Here is a 15,747-nt window from a genome sequence, read left to right as displayed (position 1 = left end):
ATAAAGAATAAGAGTAGACTTACAGATTTTATATGTTTGTACATGTTGATATAAAGAATAAGAGTAGACTTACAGATTTTATATGTTTGTACATGTTGATATAAAGAATAAGAGTAGACTTACAGATTTTATATGTTTGTACATGTTGATATAAAGAATAAGAGTAGACTTTACAGATTTTATATGTTTGTACATGTTAATATAAAGAATAAGAGTAGACTTACAGGTTTTATATGTTTGTACATGTTAATATAAAGAATAAGAGTAGACTTACAGATTTTATATGTTTGTACATGTTGACAGAGAGAGAGTAAGAACTGTTTTCTCTCACAAGATATTTTTTTTTAACAACAACGTTTTATTGAAGTGTATACAAAACCAACTCTGCCTCTGTAGATTTTGTAGCTCTTCCATAACATGAAATACACAGAAACAGTCATTTTGACGCTGTCTAGGCTTGAACATCAGGAACATTCTAGGGTTGAACATTCTAAACTGACTACCAAAATGGCATTGATGGCTTCTTTGTCTGTTAAGAGACATAACAGCCATCTTGCAGCAAGTGGTGGAGTCTTGCATGTGGCTTAGGCCTTTTTTGGGCCTTCTGTTCTTCTATAATTCTTGTTTATGAGGTGGGGATTTTCGAGTCTTTTCATGCTGTCTAAATTTGTAAACAATTCTTCCATTGCAGATGTGAATCTACCTCAACATTTTGCATTATTCTGTGATTTTCTTTCTTGGAATTATTACATCCCTTCATTCTTTCTTACTTCTTATTATTCTTCACTTTCATTTTTCAGGATATCATTTTTTTCTCCTTCCCCTGATATCCGAGTTCAAGGTGAACGAAAAATTATGCACTTTGACATACAATCATTTCGTTCTTTTTTTCAACATTTGCATTCTTCCTTGCATTGTCCCTTCTCACTTGGTTAATCTGTTGCTGAGATTTTTTGGAAAGGGTCGCCCTTGTAAAAATATGTTTACCTCCCACTTATCTTAAGGACCTGTATTTGGCTCATTTCCTCTGCCAATAGAGTGTTTGGGGGTATCTGTTTTATTGTAATCATGGACTGTGGCTGTGCACCAACATTTTTTCTTGACTGCCCTTGTGTCCTATCTGTTTGAAGCTCCTTCTCTTCCAGTTACTGTCTTCTTTCCTCCCGATTCCTTTCTGCTCCATGTTCTTCCATCCCATTCCTTTTCTTCCAATTGTTCTTCCATTATCCATAGATTTCAGAGCCAACAGTCTCATTTGTGACTATCCTCTGGGCTCAGAAACAGTGGGGCCTGTTTGGCTTGATTTATGGATCTGTGGATTCCCTTCTGGTTGATTGTTGAGGGCTATATGTCCTATCTGTTGGTCTTACCCTTCATTGTTTCTCTTCTTCTCCCTTGTTTCTCATTCCCATTTTTTCCCTTCCTCCAGGGGATCCTCTTTCCACTTGGCATCTGTCTGATACACTTCATTGTTTCTCTTCTTCTCCCTTGTTTCTCATTCCCATTTTTTCCCTTCCTCCAGGGGATCCTCTTTCCACTTGGCATCTGTCTGATACAGTGTCTGACCTCTTGGCTTAGGATACTATCAAAAGTCTTTCTCACCTTTCTCTGGGATTTATTCTTATCTGTTTGTCATTCCCCTCTACATTGAGGTTTGGCTTCCAGTCATCATTCTGTACATCTCCATTAGTTTCTCAACCTTCCTCAGTTTCTGTGGTTAAGTTTCTCACCCTCTATTTGGTTTTTTCTCTGGATCTTTTGATAAGCAAGGTGGATGTCTTTGTTGCTCACCTTCACATTCCCATCTCGTCAGCATCCAGACATTACCTTTGGTCATGGACAACTGGCTTCTTTTAGCTTCATCCCAACAGGACTCCTCTGACCATACTCTTCTCATTCAGGAGGCAGCTCAGCTAGGTTGGCTAGTCATGCTGGAGAAGTATCTCACTCTTTTGTTCCTTGGCCCTAAATCTTCTCATAGATCATTTATAAAAACTTGACAAGATATTTCCCACAGTGTGGTCCCCCAATCCTTGCATTTTTCAATGGCTTTGCTCTCATCTAGAGACCCCTTACATCAATGCCTTGGCCATTTATGACACGATGGGTTTCTTCTATTCTGGTCTCCTGTTCCATATCCATTGGTGGATTTATTCAGTCAGGACTGGTTCAACCTTTTCCTTTATGCTTACTTACTATTTGTCTCCTCCCTCGTGTTTTTTCCCTCATTCAGAATACTCCATGTTGGGTCCATTTGGTGTTGCCCTATTGACCAGCTAAGTCATGGTTTCCTCTGTTGAGCCTTTTAACATTCCCCCCTTTTCTTCCTCTTCTGCTCTCCTGCTCTCATATTTTTCAGCTTCATATTTCTCTCTTCTGCTTTATAGTCACTCTGGCTTCACGTTTGGGATTACTATCAACCCTTACTCAAAATTCTGGATTTACTTTGCATGTAGCTTTCCTGCTTTTCCATTATGTCTTTTCTCTCTCATGGTACAGGAACAGTAATGTCATATTTTTACTGTTGGCCACTGTATCATTCTTCTTTCCATTTTATCCTTTTTTTACCCATCTCCCTAAATTCATCACATGGTTTTTTGACCACAGATTATCGGTTTCAACCAATGCTGGTTATAGGGTGGCTCCCTCTACTACTTTTTGGTTTTCTGTTACTGTTGTTTTTCTTCCCCAGACCTCATTATGTTTTTCTATTTCTTTCTGCTTCTTTGTCCTATCCATTCTTCTTGTTTTCCCAACTGGGATCTGAATGTTGTTCTCCATGCCTTTACCTTTCCCTTTTTTGAAACCATCTCTCCATAAAAACAGTTTCCTCGGTGAGCATCAACCTTCTTATGTGTATGTCACTGATTCTTCACATATTTGTTTTCATTGCTCTTATACCCTTCTCTATCCTGGTCATGCTTTTTGCCTATAACATCTGCAGCATGTGAAGGTGAAAGTGTGTTCACACCTATATCTCCCACTTCTATTTCTCATCTTTATTTTCACTCAGATCCTGATCTCCTTCTTTATCCTATCCATGGAGTCTTTTATTATTTAGCTTGTACTTCTTCCCTTCATGGTTTCTGATTCCATCTCTTCATTCCTTGGAATCCTTCTTTCACTCATGATCTTTTCTCCATTACACTTACTGAAGGGATTTGTCAACTCATCCATTCTTCATTGGAAGGGAATGCATGTCGGCACTTCCAGGTGTCTTCTCATTAAATTCAGTACCTTAAGGCCTCCATAGCTGCTCACCTCCATCGTTTGTTGGAGGAGATTGTTCAGGCTGGCATGTGGACAACCCTTCATACCTTTGTTTCACACTATCTCTATCATTTGGCCATTTCATTTTCATAGGGATATAGACTGCCTCCAATTGCTATTCTCCACACCTCTTACCATTATTGACTTGATAAGTTCTCTTTTTTATCTTTCTTTTACAATGGCTCTCTTGTGCCATACAGGATCCAACTCAGTGGCAAGTGTTGCTTGCCAGGGTATAACTTATTCAAAATCCACCTAGTGTAGGGCCAGCCATGAAGGCCTGATATAGTATTCAAAAGACTACTCAAGGTATCCTCAAAGTACTCCATTCTCTTAAATAAGGCCTGATCCAGATCATACCCACTCATGGACTAGCAACAGTAAAACAGGCAGGGATCCCCGCCTATTGTTCATGCTTAGTTTAAAACTTTGTTCTGGCCTGTTTTGTTAGTCACCTATTTCACTGTCTTATGGAGATGCACTCCTCCAGGTTCCCCAACATGCTTTCACCCCCGTTTTTCTTTTAGTGTAGCATGGAAGTCCTTTCCACTTACCAGTTCCTAGCTGCTGGGGCGGTGGACCATGGAGGTTGCTTTCTGCTCTGATCATATCCACTCAGTAGAGATTAGGATGGTGGTATTCTGTTCATATAGTAAAGTTTACCCCTCTGTCAGTTTCCCCATTCTACTGCTACCCAGATATTGGTTTCCCAGGTGGTCTTGTGTTAGATTAGAACAGGACTAGCCAACATAAGTCCTCACTCAGTTGCAGTTTAGATGTTACATTCTTATTCTGCCTCACTGTACTGGAGGTGAAGATGGTAGGAACACTCCTCCTACTGTGGTCCAGAAACCAAATTACTGGTGCTGCCTGGATTTGGACTGGAGTTGACCCATCATGTACAGTCTGACATGTCATAGTTACAATACACATCTAGCGCATCCAGTTACCTGGTGCAGGTTCTGGATTGTGCTTGTATTTCCACCTGTCCTTTTGACACTTGTTTTTTTTCATGGGCAAAGAGTGCATATGAGGTGTGGTCTCCTACAGGTGTGCCCCTATACCATTTCAAGGTGTAGGGTGTCACACTCCATGTGTTTCCTTTCGGTGTTTCCCAAAGGGGGCTCATTAAAGTAGAAATTTTCATGGGACCATCCTCCACTTCAGTGTAAGATTCTAGCTATATGTGAGTGAAGGTTATGTATCATATCAGAAGTTGAAATTTTCCAACACTGAAAATGTATTTCTGATAGATACTTCCCACCCTTACTCCCCACTTCCAATGAATCTTACTTTTTTGCCTAATCTTGAGTGACAATCAGAGTAGAGGGAGTCAGCTGCACTAGGAGGTGGTATCAAACTCCAATTGGTGGAGGGATGTCACAAACTCATTTGCATGCAATAATGCAGCAATATTACATGGACAAATATGAGATTAGGTGGGAGCCTCAAGCCTAGTGGTGAGCAAAAATGTTTCCATATAGATGGCAGCACTGAATTTGGAAAGTTGTATGAGAGCAGTGTTGAAAAATGATAACTTTTATATGTTTATACATGTTGATAGAGAGAATATGAAAAGAACTGTAGATTTTATATGTAATAGAAAGACTAAGAAAAGACTTGCATATTTCATGTGTTCATACGTGTTCTTAGAGAGAAAATAAGTGTAGATGATTATATTTTTGCTCTTGTTATTAAAATACCAGAGTCATGTACTCTTATAGGTCAGTACGAGATAAGTGGGATTCACTGAATGAACAAGCTTCACTGGCTCTAAGGAAGCTAGACTCGTGCCAGCAGCAGATAAAGTCCTTTCATCAAGGACAAGAGCAACTAATTCGGTGGCTTCAAGATGTAGAATTGGCTATAGAGCAGCACACAGAAGCCAAAGGAACACTCCAGGAGAAACGTGCACAGCTTCAGAATCACAAGGTGAACACTATGCATGGAAATAAAGATGTCTTTAACTTCAGAATCATATTAAACCAACTAAACTCTAAAGCCTTAATGTTGTGTCACTTTCACTTTAATTTCCATCAAGGAAACTAGTAATATTATAATTGACATCTAGCCTAATGACCCCAGTTTTTTAATTCACATTAGTGTATTAGTGTTAAAATGTAAATTTTGTCATCAGTGTAACTAAAGCTATTTGTATTGAATTACAGGTAGTTTACCAGGATATTGTTTCACATAAGGCAGCTGTTGACACAGTCTGTGACAAATCTGAACAACTGACATCATTGACGCAGGATGACAGCTTACATGGCCAAGTACAAAACCTGAAGGACAAGTACCAAACAATGTCTACAAAGTCACAGGTAAAATTAAAGAATAAAGAGGTTATCCAATAATGTCTGTCCAAGTCACTAATGTCATAGTATTTATATTTATAGCTATGTTTATGATGGAAAAACGTATTTGTGTCTTGTTATTCTTTGATTGTTATCAAAATTAATGTATTGTTATATAACTTTAAGACCTTCTGACATAGTTAAAGAACTCTATGACTGTACTCAGAATTATCTATATTGTTACATGACTAAGATTTCCTGATGTATCTACAGAACTTTGTGACTGTAATCAGAATTATCTGTATTGTTACATGACTAAGATGTTTTGACGTAGCTAGAGAACTGTATGACTGTACTCAGAATTATCTATATTGTTACATGACTAACACATCCTAACATAGCTAGAGAACTGTATGACTGTACTCAGAATTATCTATATTGTTACATGACTAACACATCCTAACATAGCTAGAGAACTGTATGACTGTACTCAGAATTATCTATATTGTTACATGACTAAGATTTCCTGATGTATCTACAGAACTGTGTGACTGTAATCAGAATTATCTGTATTGTTACATGACTAACACCTCCTAACATAGCTAGAGAACTGTGTGACTGTAATCATAATTATTTATATTGTTACATGACTAAGATTTCCTGATGTAGCTACAGAACTGTGTGATTGTTATCAGAATTATCTGTATTGTTACATGACTAAGATTTCCTGATGTAGCTACAGAACTGTGTGATTATTATCAAAATTATCTGATATAGAAGTGTATGATAGTAATCAGAATTACCTATGCTGTTTCTGTAGGATCTCCTGACATGGCTAGACAAGTGTGTTTCTGAACATCAGCAGTACCTTGATTTGTGTAAGGCATTCCAAGATTTTCTCTTGGGTCACCAGCAGAAGTTACAAGAATGCCGTGATACAGCAGGGGAGAAACGAACTATTCAGAGTCGACTCACCACCCTCAGGGTTTGTGTTTTCTTTATCACTTTTTAATTAATAAGAATGTTTCTTTAACTACCAAACAACAGCAAATAATCATTATTTTTATTGAAATTCTGAGATGTATATATATATATATATATATATTGTTAGAGATTACTAGAATGTTGAGGATTTTGCTATTGGATGTATGTCCTTATAGATTGTCCAGATATTATATCAACAGATATTTGTTAGTAAATGTTCCCCATTCTGATTTATTTTATGTATAAAGTGTGTTGTTTTGAAGGAACTGAGAACACAGGAAAAGGAAGGAGATAGCAAAATGCAGTCTCTTTGTGACCAGTGCCATGAGGTATGTATGCATACTTCTGAGTATGGTGCAGATGTTCTGCGAAGAGAAGTGCAAGAAATGCGGGATTCATGGAGCCAACACACAACATCGACTTTGGAGGCTGAGCACAATTTGGAGAATGTGTTACAGCAGTGGATGGGTTATGAGGAAAATTTGCAGTTCATGTTAGCATGGTTGAAGGAGTTAGAGTCAGCCGTTAAACATCCTCAACTTCAATCGTCTGTTGAAGAAAAAGAAGAGCAGCTCAAAACTGTCCAGGTATAAAACATTATGTTCAACTACAACTTAAAGCTGAAAACACTCAACTCAAAGTTATTTAGAACAGAGTAGTAAGTTGAACTAATAGTCTGATCTGTACAGGACAGAATACTGTGTTAACAACACTGGACTATACTGGACAGAATGCTGTGTTAACTAACACTGGACTGTACAGGAAAGAATACTGTGTTAACTAACACTGGACTGTATAGGACAGAATACTGTATTAACTAACACTGGACTGTACAGAACAGAATACTGTGTTAACTAACACTGGACTGTACAGAACAGAATACTATGTTAAACAAAGACTGAACTATACATCACAGAATACTATGTTAAATTAAGAGTGGACTGCACATCACAGAATACTGTGTTAACTAACACTGGACTATACAGAACAGAATACTATTTTAAACAAAGACTGAACTATACATCACAAAATACTATGTTAAATTAAGAGTGGACTGCACATCACAGAATACTATGTTAAAGTAAGACTAGACTGTAGAGGAGAGAATACTATTCATAAACATACTTACCTCCTCTGACACTAATAGCTATTTCTTGATCTTCATCTTTGCCATCTAACTTTGTGTTCATTTGCTCCAGTCTTTATATACCCCATTCGACTGCCCTCGGCAATATCTAATTTACAAAACTTTATGCCAGCCCTCACACAACCTCTTTGCAGGTACTGTATATAACCACTTTTTATCGACAAAGCGCAAGCATTCAGACGAACGTTTTGTGATTCACATATTCTTTAGTTGTCACTTTCTAATAATCGGGAGTTCTTTGTTTTGTTATCCAGAGATATATTTCATTGAATTTGTTTTTTCCTATAAATATATTATAAAAAAGAAATTTGGATATGAATTCCTGTGTAATAGTTTCAAGCACGGAGGATACCCAGCCTTCATCTATTCCCACATTGTTATCTAGTGGTGATCAACAGTCGGGGGGAGGGGGTTGGGCACTCTCTGTGTAAGCTTTCTGTGACCTAATTTGGGGTGAGATCAAGTCCTTCATGCAGTCTGGGGGTATCTCTCCAGGAGGTGCTGATTTGAATTTTCATTTTGAAACAGAGAATTTAGACTCCATGTTTCCTGCCCCTTCTTTCACTAGAGCTTCCTCTCCTGACGACTCATCTGATCAGCCTTCTTCTGTCCCTTTTTCTGCAGTTAGTTACACGTGTTTGTGAAGTTTTAGAGATGCAACCAGTTGCTTTTAAGTCTACCCATGCTTTTTTGTCTGATTGTTTTCAAGGGGATTACCTAGTTTTTCCTCCTTCTTCTGATATTGCTGTGCATGCAGGGAGGTTTGCAACACAATTACGTGAGGGTATCGCTATGCCTTCTCCCCCCTTGTTTATCAGAAGAACATGCTGTGGCATATAATCATCAGGATGATATATATTTGGACACTCAAGGGTTGGATCCATTGTTGGATGTATGGGGTGCCAGGTACAAACCTGTTATCTCTCTTAAAAGTTTGCAATTTTTGTGGATTCGTTTGACTCTTACTACTGTTTTAAGATACTTCTCTTCCCTTCAACTTGTGTCTAAAGCATATCACAGATCGTCTCAACAATTTGATGACAAACTGGGCTATTTACTGGTCACTATTATGATTTGTTTGTCCTCTTCAGGACTTGCCTTGGTGTCGTGGTTGGTCTGTTGTTGAGACTTGTTGAGTCGTGATGCATATTTGGAGGTATTCACTTACCTTCTGCTGCCCTACGAGATTTACAGGAAGCTCCTTTTCTTCGACCTTATTTATTTACTGGAATTCCAGAATTTTTAAAAGCCAGAGTTGATGCAGCATCTTTACAATCTTCTTTATCGTCTTTGGCGCTCGACCCTGTTCTACTTTCACTTCTACTTCTGCATGTTCATTCCTTCATGTCTCAAGGCCCCCTCCTACCACTCATCATTTCATTGGTTCTCTTAATCATTTCTGTCCTTAATATTGGCAGATATTTTGTGAACCAGTATGTGGACTTCTCCCGACATGTTCACATCTCATTACCTTCACAATCTGGTAGTTTCATCTTCAACGGGACTATGTCTTCTCCCTGTGGCTGTGTTGACTACCTCTACTATATTTTAACAGGGTGGTGAGTAACGTGTTATCTGACTTAAAGTTTTTGTTCCTTTCTCTTCTAAGGTTCCTATTGATTATTTTGGATCCCACTCAGTGGCGAGTGTTGCCCAGTCGGGTATGCTTGTATTTAAATTCTGCACTAGTAACTTTTATATCGGTTCCTGGTTGCAATGGGCTCTGTCGAGATGGGGTGTTTCATAAAACCATCTGGACACAATTCTGGATGGTGATAACATATTACAATATTTCTAGTGGACCAGTATTCATGAGTAAAGGTAAAGGGGATTTTGCCAGTCCCTGCTGATCTTAGAGCTGAATCAGTCAAGATCAGTTTGCTTTTAAAAATTAGGGAATGTGGTTCACCTGTTGCACTGTCTCTGGAGACCTGTTCCTCAGGACTCCCCAACACTTATGTTTCACCCATACTTCGACTAGTGGAGCTTGGGAGTCCTTACCACACCCAGTTCCCAGTTGCTGGGGTGGTGGACAGAGGATTTACCTTCGAAGTATGTTGAGTTTTCTCCACTCTTGGGATCCTCCTACCTGGGTCCCTGGAAGTTTTCCCAGATGTCGGTAGGAGTAGGACCAACCTATGCAGGAACCTACTTGTTAAACCAGTCCAGATTTGACACTTAGCTACCCAGTTGGGAGTGCTTTGACCCTCTTATGAACACTGTCGGGTCTTATGCTGTTCATGCAGGGGGTCCACTATCTCCTTGTAAATCCAAACACGACGTAGTTCCTTGGTAGGACTGTGTTCCACATCCTCTCCTTAATTCCATGGGTAAGCATAATTCTCCTTGCCCACTTAGTGGGCGAGTAAAGACAACTGTTTGTAAATCCAGACTGGATGAGTTTTGGATGTTGGTGGAGTATGGCATATGACCATCATACTTGTATTATATTCCACCCTTTTAAATTTTCTGTAGTTCTGGGTGAAGACAGTACCTGTTCTGGATGTATTGTGGTGTTACTCACTTTGATACCACTTCTTGTGGTACATATTTGATCTCTGCATATGCTTTCTGTATTATCTCTGTCCTCACTGGCTCCCTTTGCCTTCTCAGTGTGGGATTCTAGCTATTAGTGTCAGTGGAGGTATGTATGTTTTGTTATCATTTTCCAAAACTGAAAATTTATTTCCAAACATATTTACCTCCGCTGATACTCTCCCTCCCTTCCTTCGCACCAAGAGCCAATGTTAGTGACCGGAATGTGGTAAGTCTTGAAAAAGTGATTTTATTGTCTGCATACAGCACTTATATACAGTACCTGCAAAGAGGGCGTGTGAGGGCTGGCATAAAGTTGTGCAAATTAGATATTGCCGAGGGCAGTCAAGTGGGGTATATAAAGACTGGAGCAAGCGAACACAATGTTAGATGGCAAAGATGAAGATCAAGAAATAACTATTAGTGTCAGTGGAGGTAAGTATGCTTGGAAATACATCTTCAGTTTAGGAAAATGATAACTTATGAATGGGAAAAAAGTGCCAGTTTTAAAAATTTTGATTCATTTTTACTTACTAAAAGCTATTAGTACAAATACGTTTTTTTGCATACAAGGAGTAAGTACATACTCATAATTATTACTGTTTAAATAAATTCTCAAAACCAAGGAATCTTTAAATTGAATGTCTTGTAGAAATTAGAAAAACAATATTTTCATCATTTCCCTGATTATAATAATAACTATATCTCAGTCTTGTGAAATAAAGATAAAAAAGTATAAGTTTATTTAATAAGTTTTAAATGTTGAACAGGAGTTGAGAGACAAAGTACTGAATCACCAGAAAACTGTGGACAGTCTTACTGATGAGGGTCATGCTTTACTTCAAGTTTCTGGAGTAGAGCACATTCGTGGCCAGATATCTCAGTGTAGTTTCCGATACCAGTCACTTCTCAGTAACGTGAAGGTGAGAATTAAATAATTTTATAGATAAAACTGAGTTTGAAATAACCAGATTATTTTAGCTTGAAATATAAATTTCATGCAACAGGTAATATTTTACTGCTAGATTGTTCTTTTATCATTTTTATATATCAAGTAAACATTTCACTGAAAACTAGCAATAAGCAAGGAATTTTGAATGAATATCTAAATAGTTTGATGTAATCCAGATATAATGAAACTGGCATTCAATGTATTTTACAATAGTAATAGTATTTATAGTTCTTAGATAATGATGGTAAAATATCACTTGTATTTTTAGTTGGTATGTCTTGGCTCTGTTATATTTAAAGTGATACAGATAGATATAGAGAATTCATATGAAATTTTAAATATCATGTCTTTCAGGCTTTAATTATTCGGTGGGAAAATATGGTTGAAGACCATAAGAATTACAAAAAAATGACATCCGAGTTTGAAGCTTGGTTAACAGGAGCAGAGAATGTTGTATCTGAGTTGAAGAAAGAGGGTAAAATTGAAAACAAGATGGATAAACTACAAGTATGACATATTTTATAGTTTACTACAAATATTGGTGAATGTGTATCAAGTTTTAAATACTTTTCAAACTTAACATTAAAGACTAAAGCTTTTAAGGGGAACTGTACAAGAATGAGTTTTGAATAATTAATTGTTTTTATTTCATGTTTCTGTTAAAACTAAGGGTTGGAATGTTTATTAAATGTTTTAATATCATAAATTTAGGTTTATGTTAAACTTAAGGTATTGAATTTTCAAGATGTACAGTAGTTGATGATTTTAAAATTTTTTGTTCATTAATTTTAGATTTTCATAACCCAAAAATATAACCTAAACTTCTGAGTCAAATTGAATAATAAGTGATGGTTTAATAAACATAACATACATCACGGATCTTATAAACCTAAAGTATGTCAGCTCATACATCTGGCTATTTAGGAGTTGATAGATTGTGTCAGAATCTTTGTTTTGTACATTTTGGAATCTTATAAACCTAAAGTATGGCTGTCCTTTATCTGGGTGTTTAGGAGTTGATGCTTTTAGACAGAATCTTTGTTTTGTACGTTTTGTGATCTTATAAACCTAAAGTATATCAGCTTCTGTATCTGGGGTCTTGGGAAAATGTTTTTTTTTATGCAGTTATCTGTTCCATATTTTCCGAGTTCTAACAAAATTTAAAAGACTGAAGTTTTTGAATCTAGTTGGTTTATTAAACGTTTTAGGTTCTAATGAATGATAAGTCTAAAGGGCAGCAACTTCTAAATCAAGTTGTGCAAGCAGGAGAAAGACTTTATCAAGACACATCAGCCAATGGAAGGGATGCAGTAAGACAAGAGTTACGTAAGCTGCATGATTGTTGGGATCAGTTGGACGTTGAACTAACAGAACAGCAAAGACTGTTGCAAAATCGCAGTCAGCAGTGGCATGTCTTCATGGATAATTTAAAACAAGTATGGAACAGAAATTTCTTGATTTGAGAAACTCTGTAAAATAGTTTGTTTTCTGAAAGTGTTAAATAGTTTTAATTTCATTGAGTTTTGAATTTTCACAGATATTATTTTTATGACATCATCATCAATTTTTGTACAGAAGTGCCTTGGCTAAGCTGTAGCCTTTTGCTTGTAAAGGTATAATCTCTACAGAGCCTTTTTTTCAATATTGACCTCATTTAAGATCTTTGATTGGATGTCCAGCTCACAATCACCAGCTCATGCTCTACATTCTTTCTCTTGTGTCTTCAGCTATTTTATGGAGGATCCAGTATTACTTTGTTTTCAGTGGAGAAATTCCATTATTGTATCTAAAGAAATACTTCAGGTTTTATAAAGAAGGTCCCAAATAATCAGCAAGCTATTTAGTTGATCTAAAAAACTAGATTAATAATGACGAACTAGAGTCTTTTAAGGATAGTTTTTCATTCTCTAATGAATTTCAAAATTACAAGTTTGATACTAAGGTTTCTTGTGCTAGTTTTAATAGTGAATACTAGCATTTGTCTATAGGAAATAACACAGTTAAGTGTGGAATTAATTTTTAATAATGAGGATAATATATCTATTTGCAACCAAGGAATCACAGTTTTTGTTAATGATCAGGTTGATTCACGTTTAAGATAAGGTTCTTTTTTGACCAATCATTTCTTTTTTCATAAAAAATGGTGGTTGAATGAATGTCTTTTAAATCATTATATAACACTTTTAAGAATCCAGATTATGTTAATAAATTTATATATTTATATTAATAAAGAGTACTAAACACAGTTAAACAAGATGGTAAACTATCCTTTTCAGATTGTTTCATAACTGTAACTTTGAGTAAAAAGTTCACAGTTATTTGTGATGAAATCTACGAAGACTGAAAGTGCCAAGTTTTATCTAAACATACCTTAAATGTTAAAAAAATATGTACCCTACTTCACAAACTGTGCACGAACATACAATTGAGATATATTTTTAAATCAAAATGTAATCTCCAGTATTTCTAAAGATGTATGGTCAAGTTTCTGCACATAAAACATCAAATCTAGTTTATTATATATTTACTTGTTTTGTAGCAAATAAGGTATACTTAGATCCACCACAAGGTAGCTGCAGATATGAGTGAAAGAACATTCAAACTGAAAGATAAGTAAAGTGTTTTACAGCATAGGTGATATTAAGTAAGGTCAATGATGAAAAAACTCTGAATAAAAGAGAGCTGGTACTTTTGCAAGCAGAAGCTGTCAAGTCAGATTAAACTGATTTTTTTAGAAGATATTATAATTATTATTCCTCTCCTACATGTTTATCTACATAAGTGCTTTAATAAAAATATGACAGTTAAAGAAGGTACTAAGTTAGACATTGTTAAGTTTTAACACATGCAGATTTAACATGTGTAGTCATGTACAGTTTCTTAAAACTCTTCCTGTCATTTATTATTTATATTATTTCTACAGATTGTGAACTGGTTAAATGCAACTGAAAAGTCTGTTGAATTAGATAAGAACAACCACCCTGGGGTGCAAGACATACCAACTCGTTTACAGAAATACAAGGTGAGAAAGTATACTGGAGATATTAGTTTCGATTCTACTAGTTCCTCACCTTGTTCTGTAATTTAATAAACATATAGTAACAGCACATGTTTTCTACAGATTAGTGGTTGTATGTTTAGTGTAAAGTTTGGTAACAGCACCTGTTTTCTACAGATTAGTGGTTGTATGTTTAGTTTAAAGTTTGGTAACAGCACCTGTTTTCTACAGATTAGTGGTTGTATGTTTAGTTTAAAGTTTGGTAACAGCACCTGTTTTCTACAGATTATTGGTAGAATATCTAGTTTAGAAACTAGGTTGTGTTACAGGTTGTGTTAAGATGAATTCTGAAACCATCATAAAGATAAGACTACTTGTTACAACTTACATCAAGTGTTTGACTAGTTTGTTAAAGTTCAAATAAATAACCAGGACCCAGAGTACAATAAATGTTGTTTTATAAACTCTCGTATTAAACTTAAAATGAACAGTCATCGATATATAACATTTACAAAGATGGAGCATGCAATAAACAACAAAAGACTAATTGTCACCATGGATGCAGCTGCCACAAGAGACAAAACAGACACAAACCATCAAATTCACTACAAGAATGAAGTGTTATCTCCATGATTGATCAGTGTATGATTAATGGTCGGTTAAAGTTAGCAAATGGATCAACAGTGCCAATAGTGATGGGAGCTTGTGATAAACATCAAGAGATGTCAACAAATTACAACATGCCAGTATGCGAAGGCTATGTCAGGGACAAGAAAGTGAAGGTACTGCGAGATACTGGGTGCAGTAGTGCAGCAGTGAGAACCAGTCTAGTGTCCGATAACCAGATGACAGGCAAGGTATGCCTGTGTATGCTAATTGATGGGACAGTGAGAAAGTTTCCCATAGCAAAATTAAGTGTGGATACTCCATACTATGTAGGAGACCTTGGCCATGTGTGTGAAGTCATCAATCTATGACTTGATGATTGGAAACGTACTGAGTTGTAGAAGTTTGGAGGAACCAGACAAAAAGGAGACTGATGAAGCATCTGTAGTCACAACAAGAGCTCAAGGAAAAAAAGCAAGCAAGACATCAAGTCCCTCCAAGTCTCAAAAGGTGAAATTGCAAATATAGGTTTATGGGAACTGAAGTAAGCACAAAAAAAGACCCTTCACTGCATAAACTTTGGGACAGTGCTCAGGAAAAAGGCAAGCATAAGACAAAGGGGGGAGAGACTTACAGAATAGAGGACCATAAGGGAGTGCTGTACCAGATCTGTCAAGGTAGTTATACTGGGGAAGCTAAACATATCTAAAGGATTCAGAAGCACTTGTATGACAAGAAGGCCAAGGATCGATGTTTCAAGTTCAGACAGAAGGTCTTGGTTCTGTTACCTATGGATAACAACAAACTCACCCTGTAGTGGAATAGACCATTGAGGTGCAGGAAGTGGTCAACAGAGTGGACTATAAAGTGAAAGTGGACAGGAAGACCAAGATCTACCACACCAATCTATTAAAGAAGTACTTCAACAGGGAAGAAGACCTAATGGATGCAGCTATTAAGG

At 36.6% G+C, this 15,747-nt stretch overlaps 1 protein-coding gene across 1 annotated transcript in view; it reads left to right on the top strand.

The window, feature by feature from the left end:
- The window catches only part of LOC106468616 (nesprin-1-like), a gene marked incomplete at both ends in the record, with an annotated part of 121,329 nt that overhangs the window by 16,554 nt on the left and 89,028 nt on the right, over window positions 1-15,747 (top strand). The window contains 8 exons of the mRNA XM_013929045.1: window positions 4,995-5,202; window positions 5,439-5,591; window positions 6,385-6,549; window positions 6,812-7,135; window positions 11,001-11,153; window positions 11,537-11,689; window positions 12,391-12,618; window positions 14,106-14,204. Coding sequence (XP_013784499.1) covers window positions 4,995-5,202; window positions 5,439-5,591; window positions 6,385-6,549; window positions 6,812-7,135; window positions 11,001-11,153; window positions 11,537-11,689; window positions 12,391-12,618; window positions 14,106-14,204 — 1,483 coding nt within the window. The remainder of the gene's footprint in view (window positions 1-4,994; window positions 5,203-5,438; window positions 5,592-6,384; window positions 6,550-6,811; window positions 7,136-11,000; window positions 11,154-11,536; window positions 11,690-12,390; window positions 12,619-14,105; window positions 14,205-15,747) is intronic.

This window comes from Limulus polyphemus, unplaced genomic scaffold, assembly GCF_000517525.1.
Source record: "Limulus polyphemus unplaced genomic scaffold, Limulus_polyphemus-2.1.2 Scaffold3079, whole genome shotgun sequence".
NCBI lineage: Eukaryota > Metazoa > Arthropoda > Merostomata > Xiphosura > Limulidae > Limulus > Limulus polyphemus.
The sequence above is the reverse complement of the archived record's forward strand: the minus strand, read 5'-3'. Positions and strand labels throughout refer to the sequence as shown.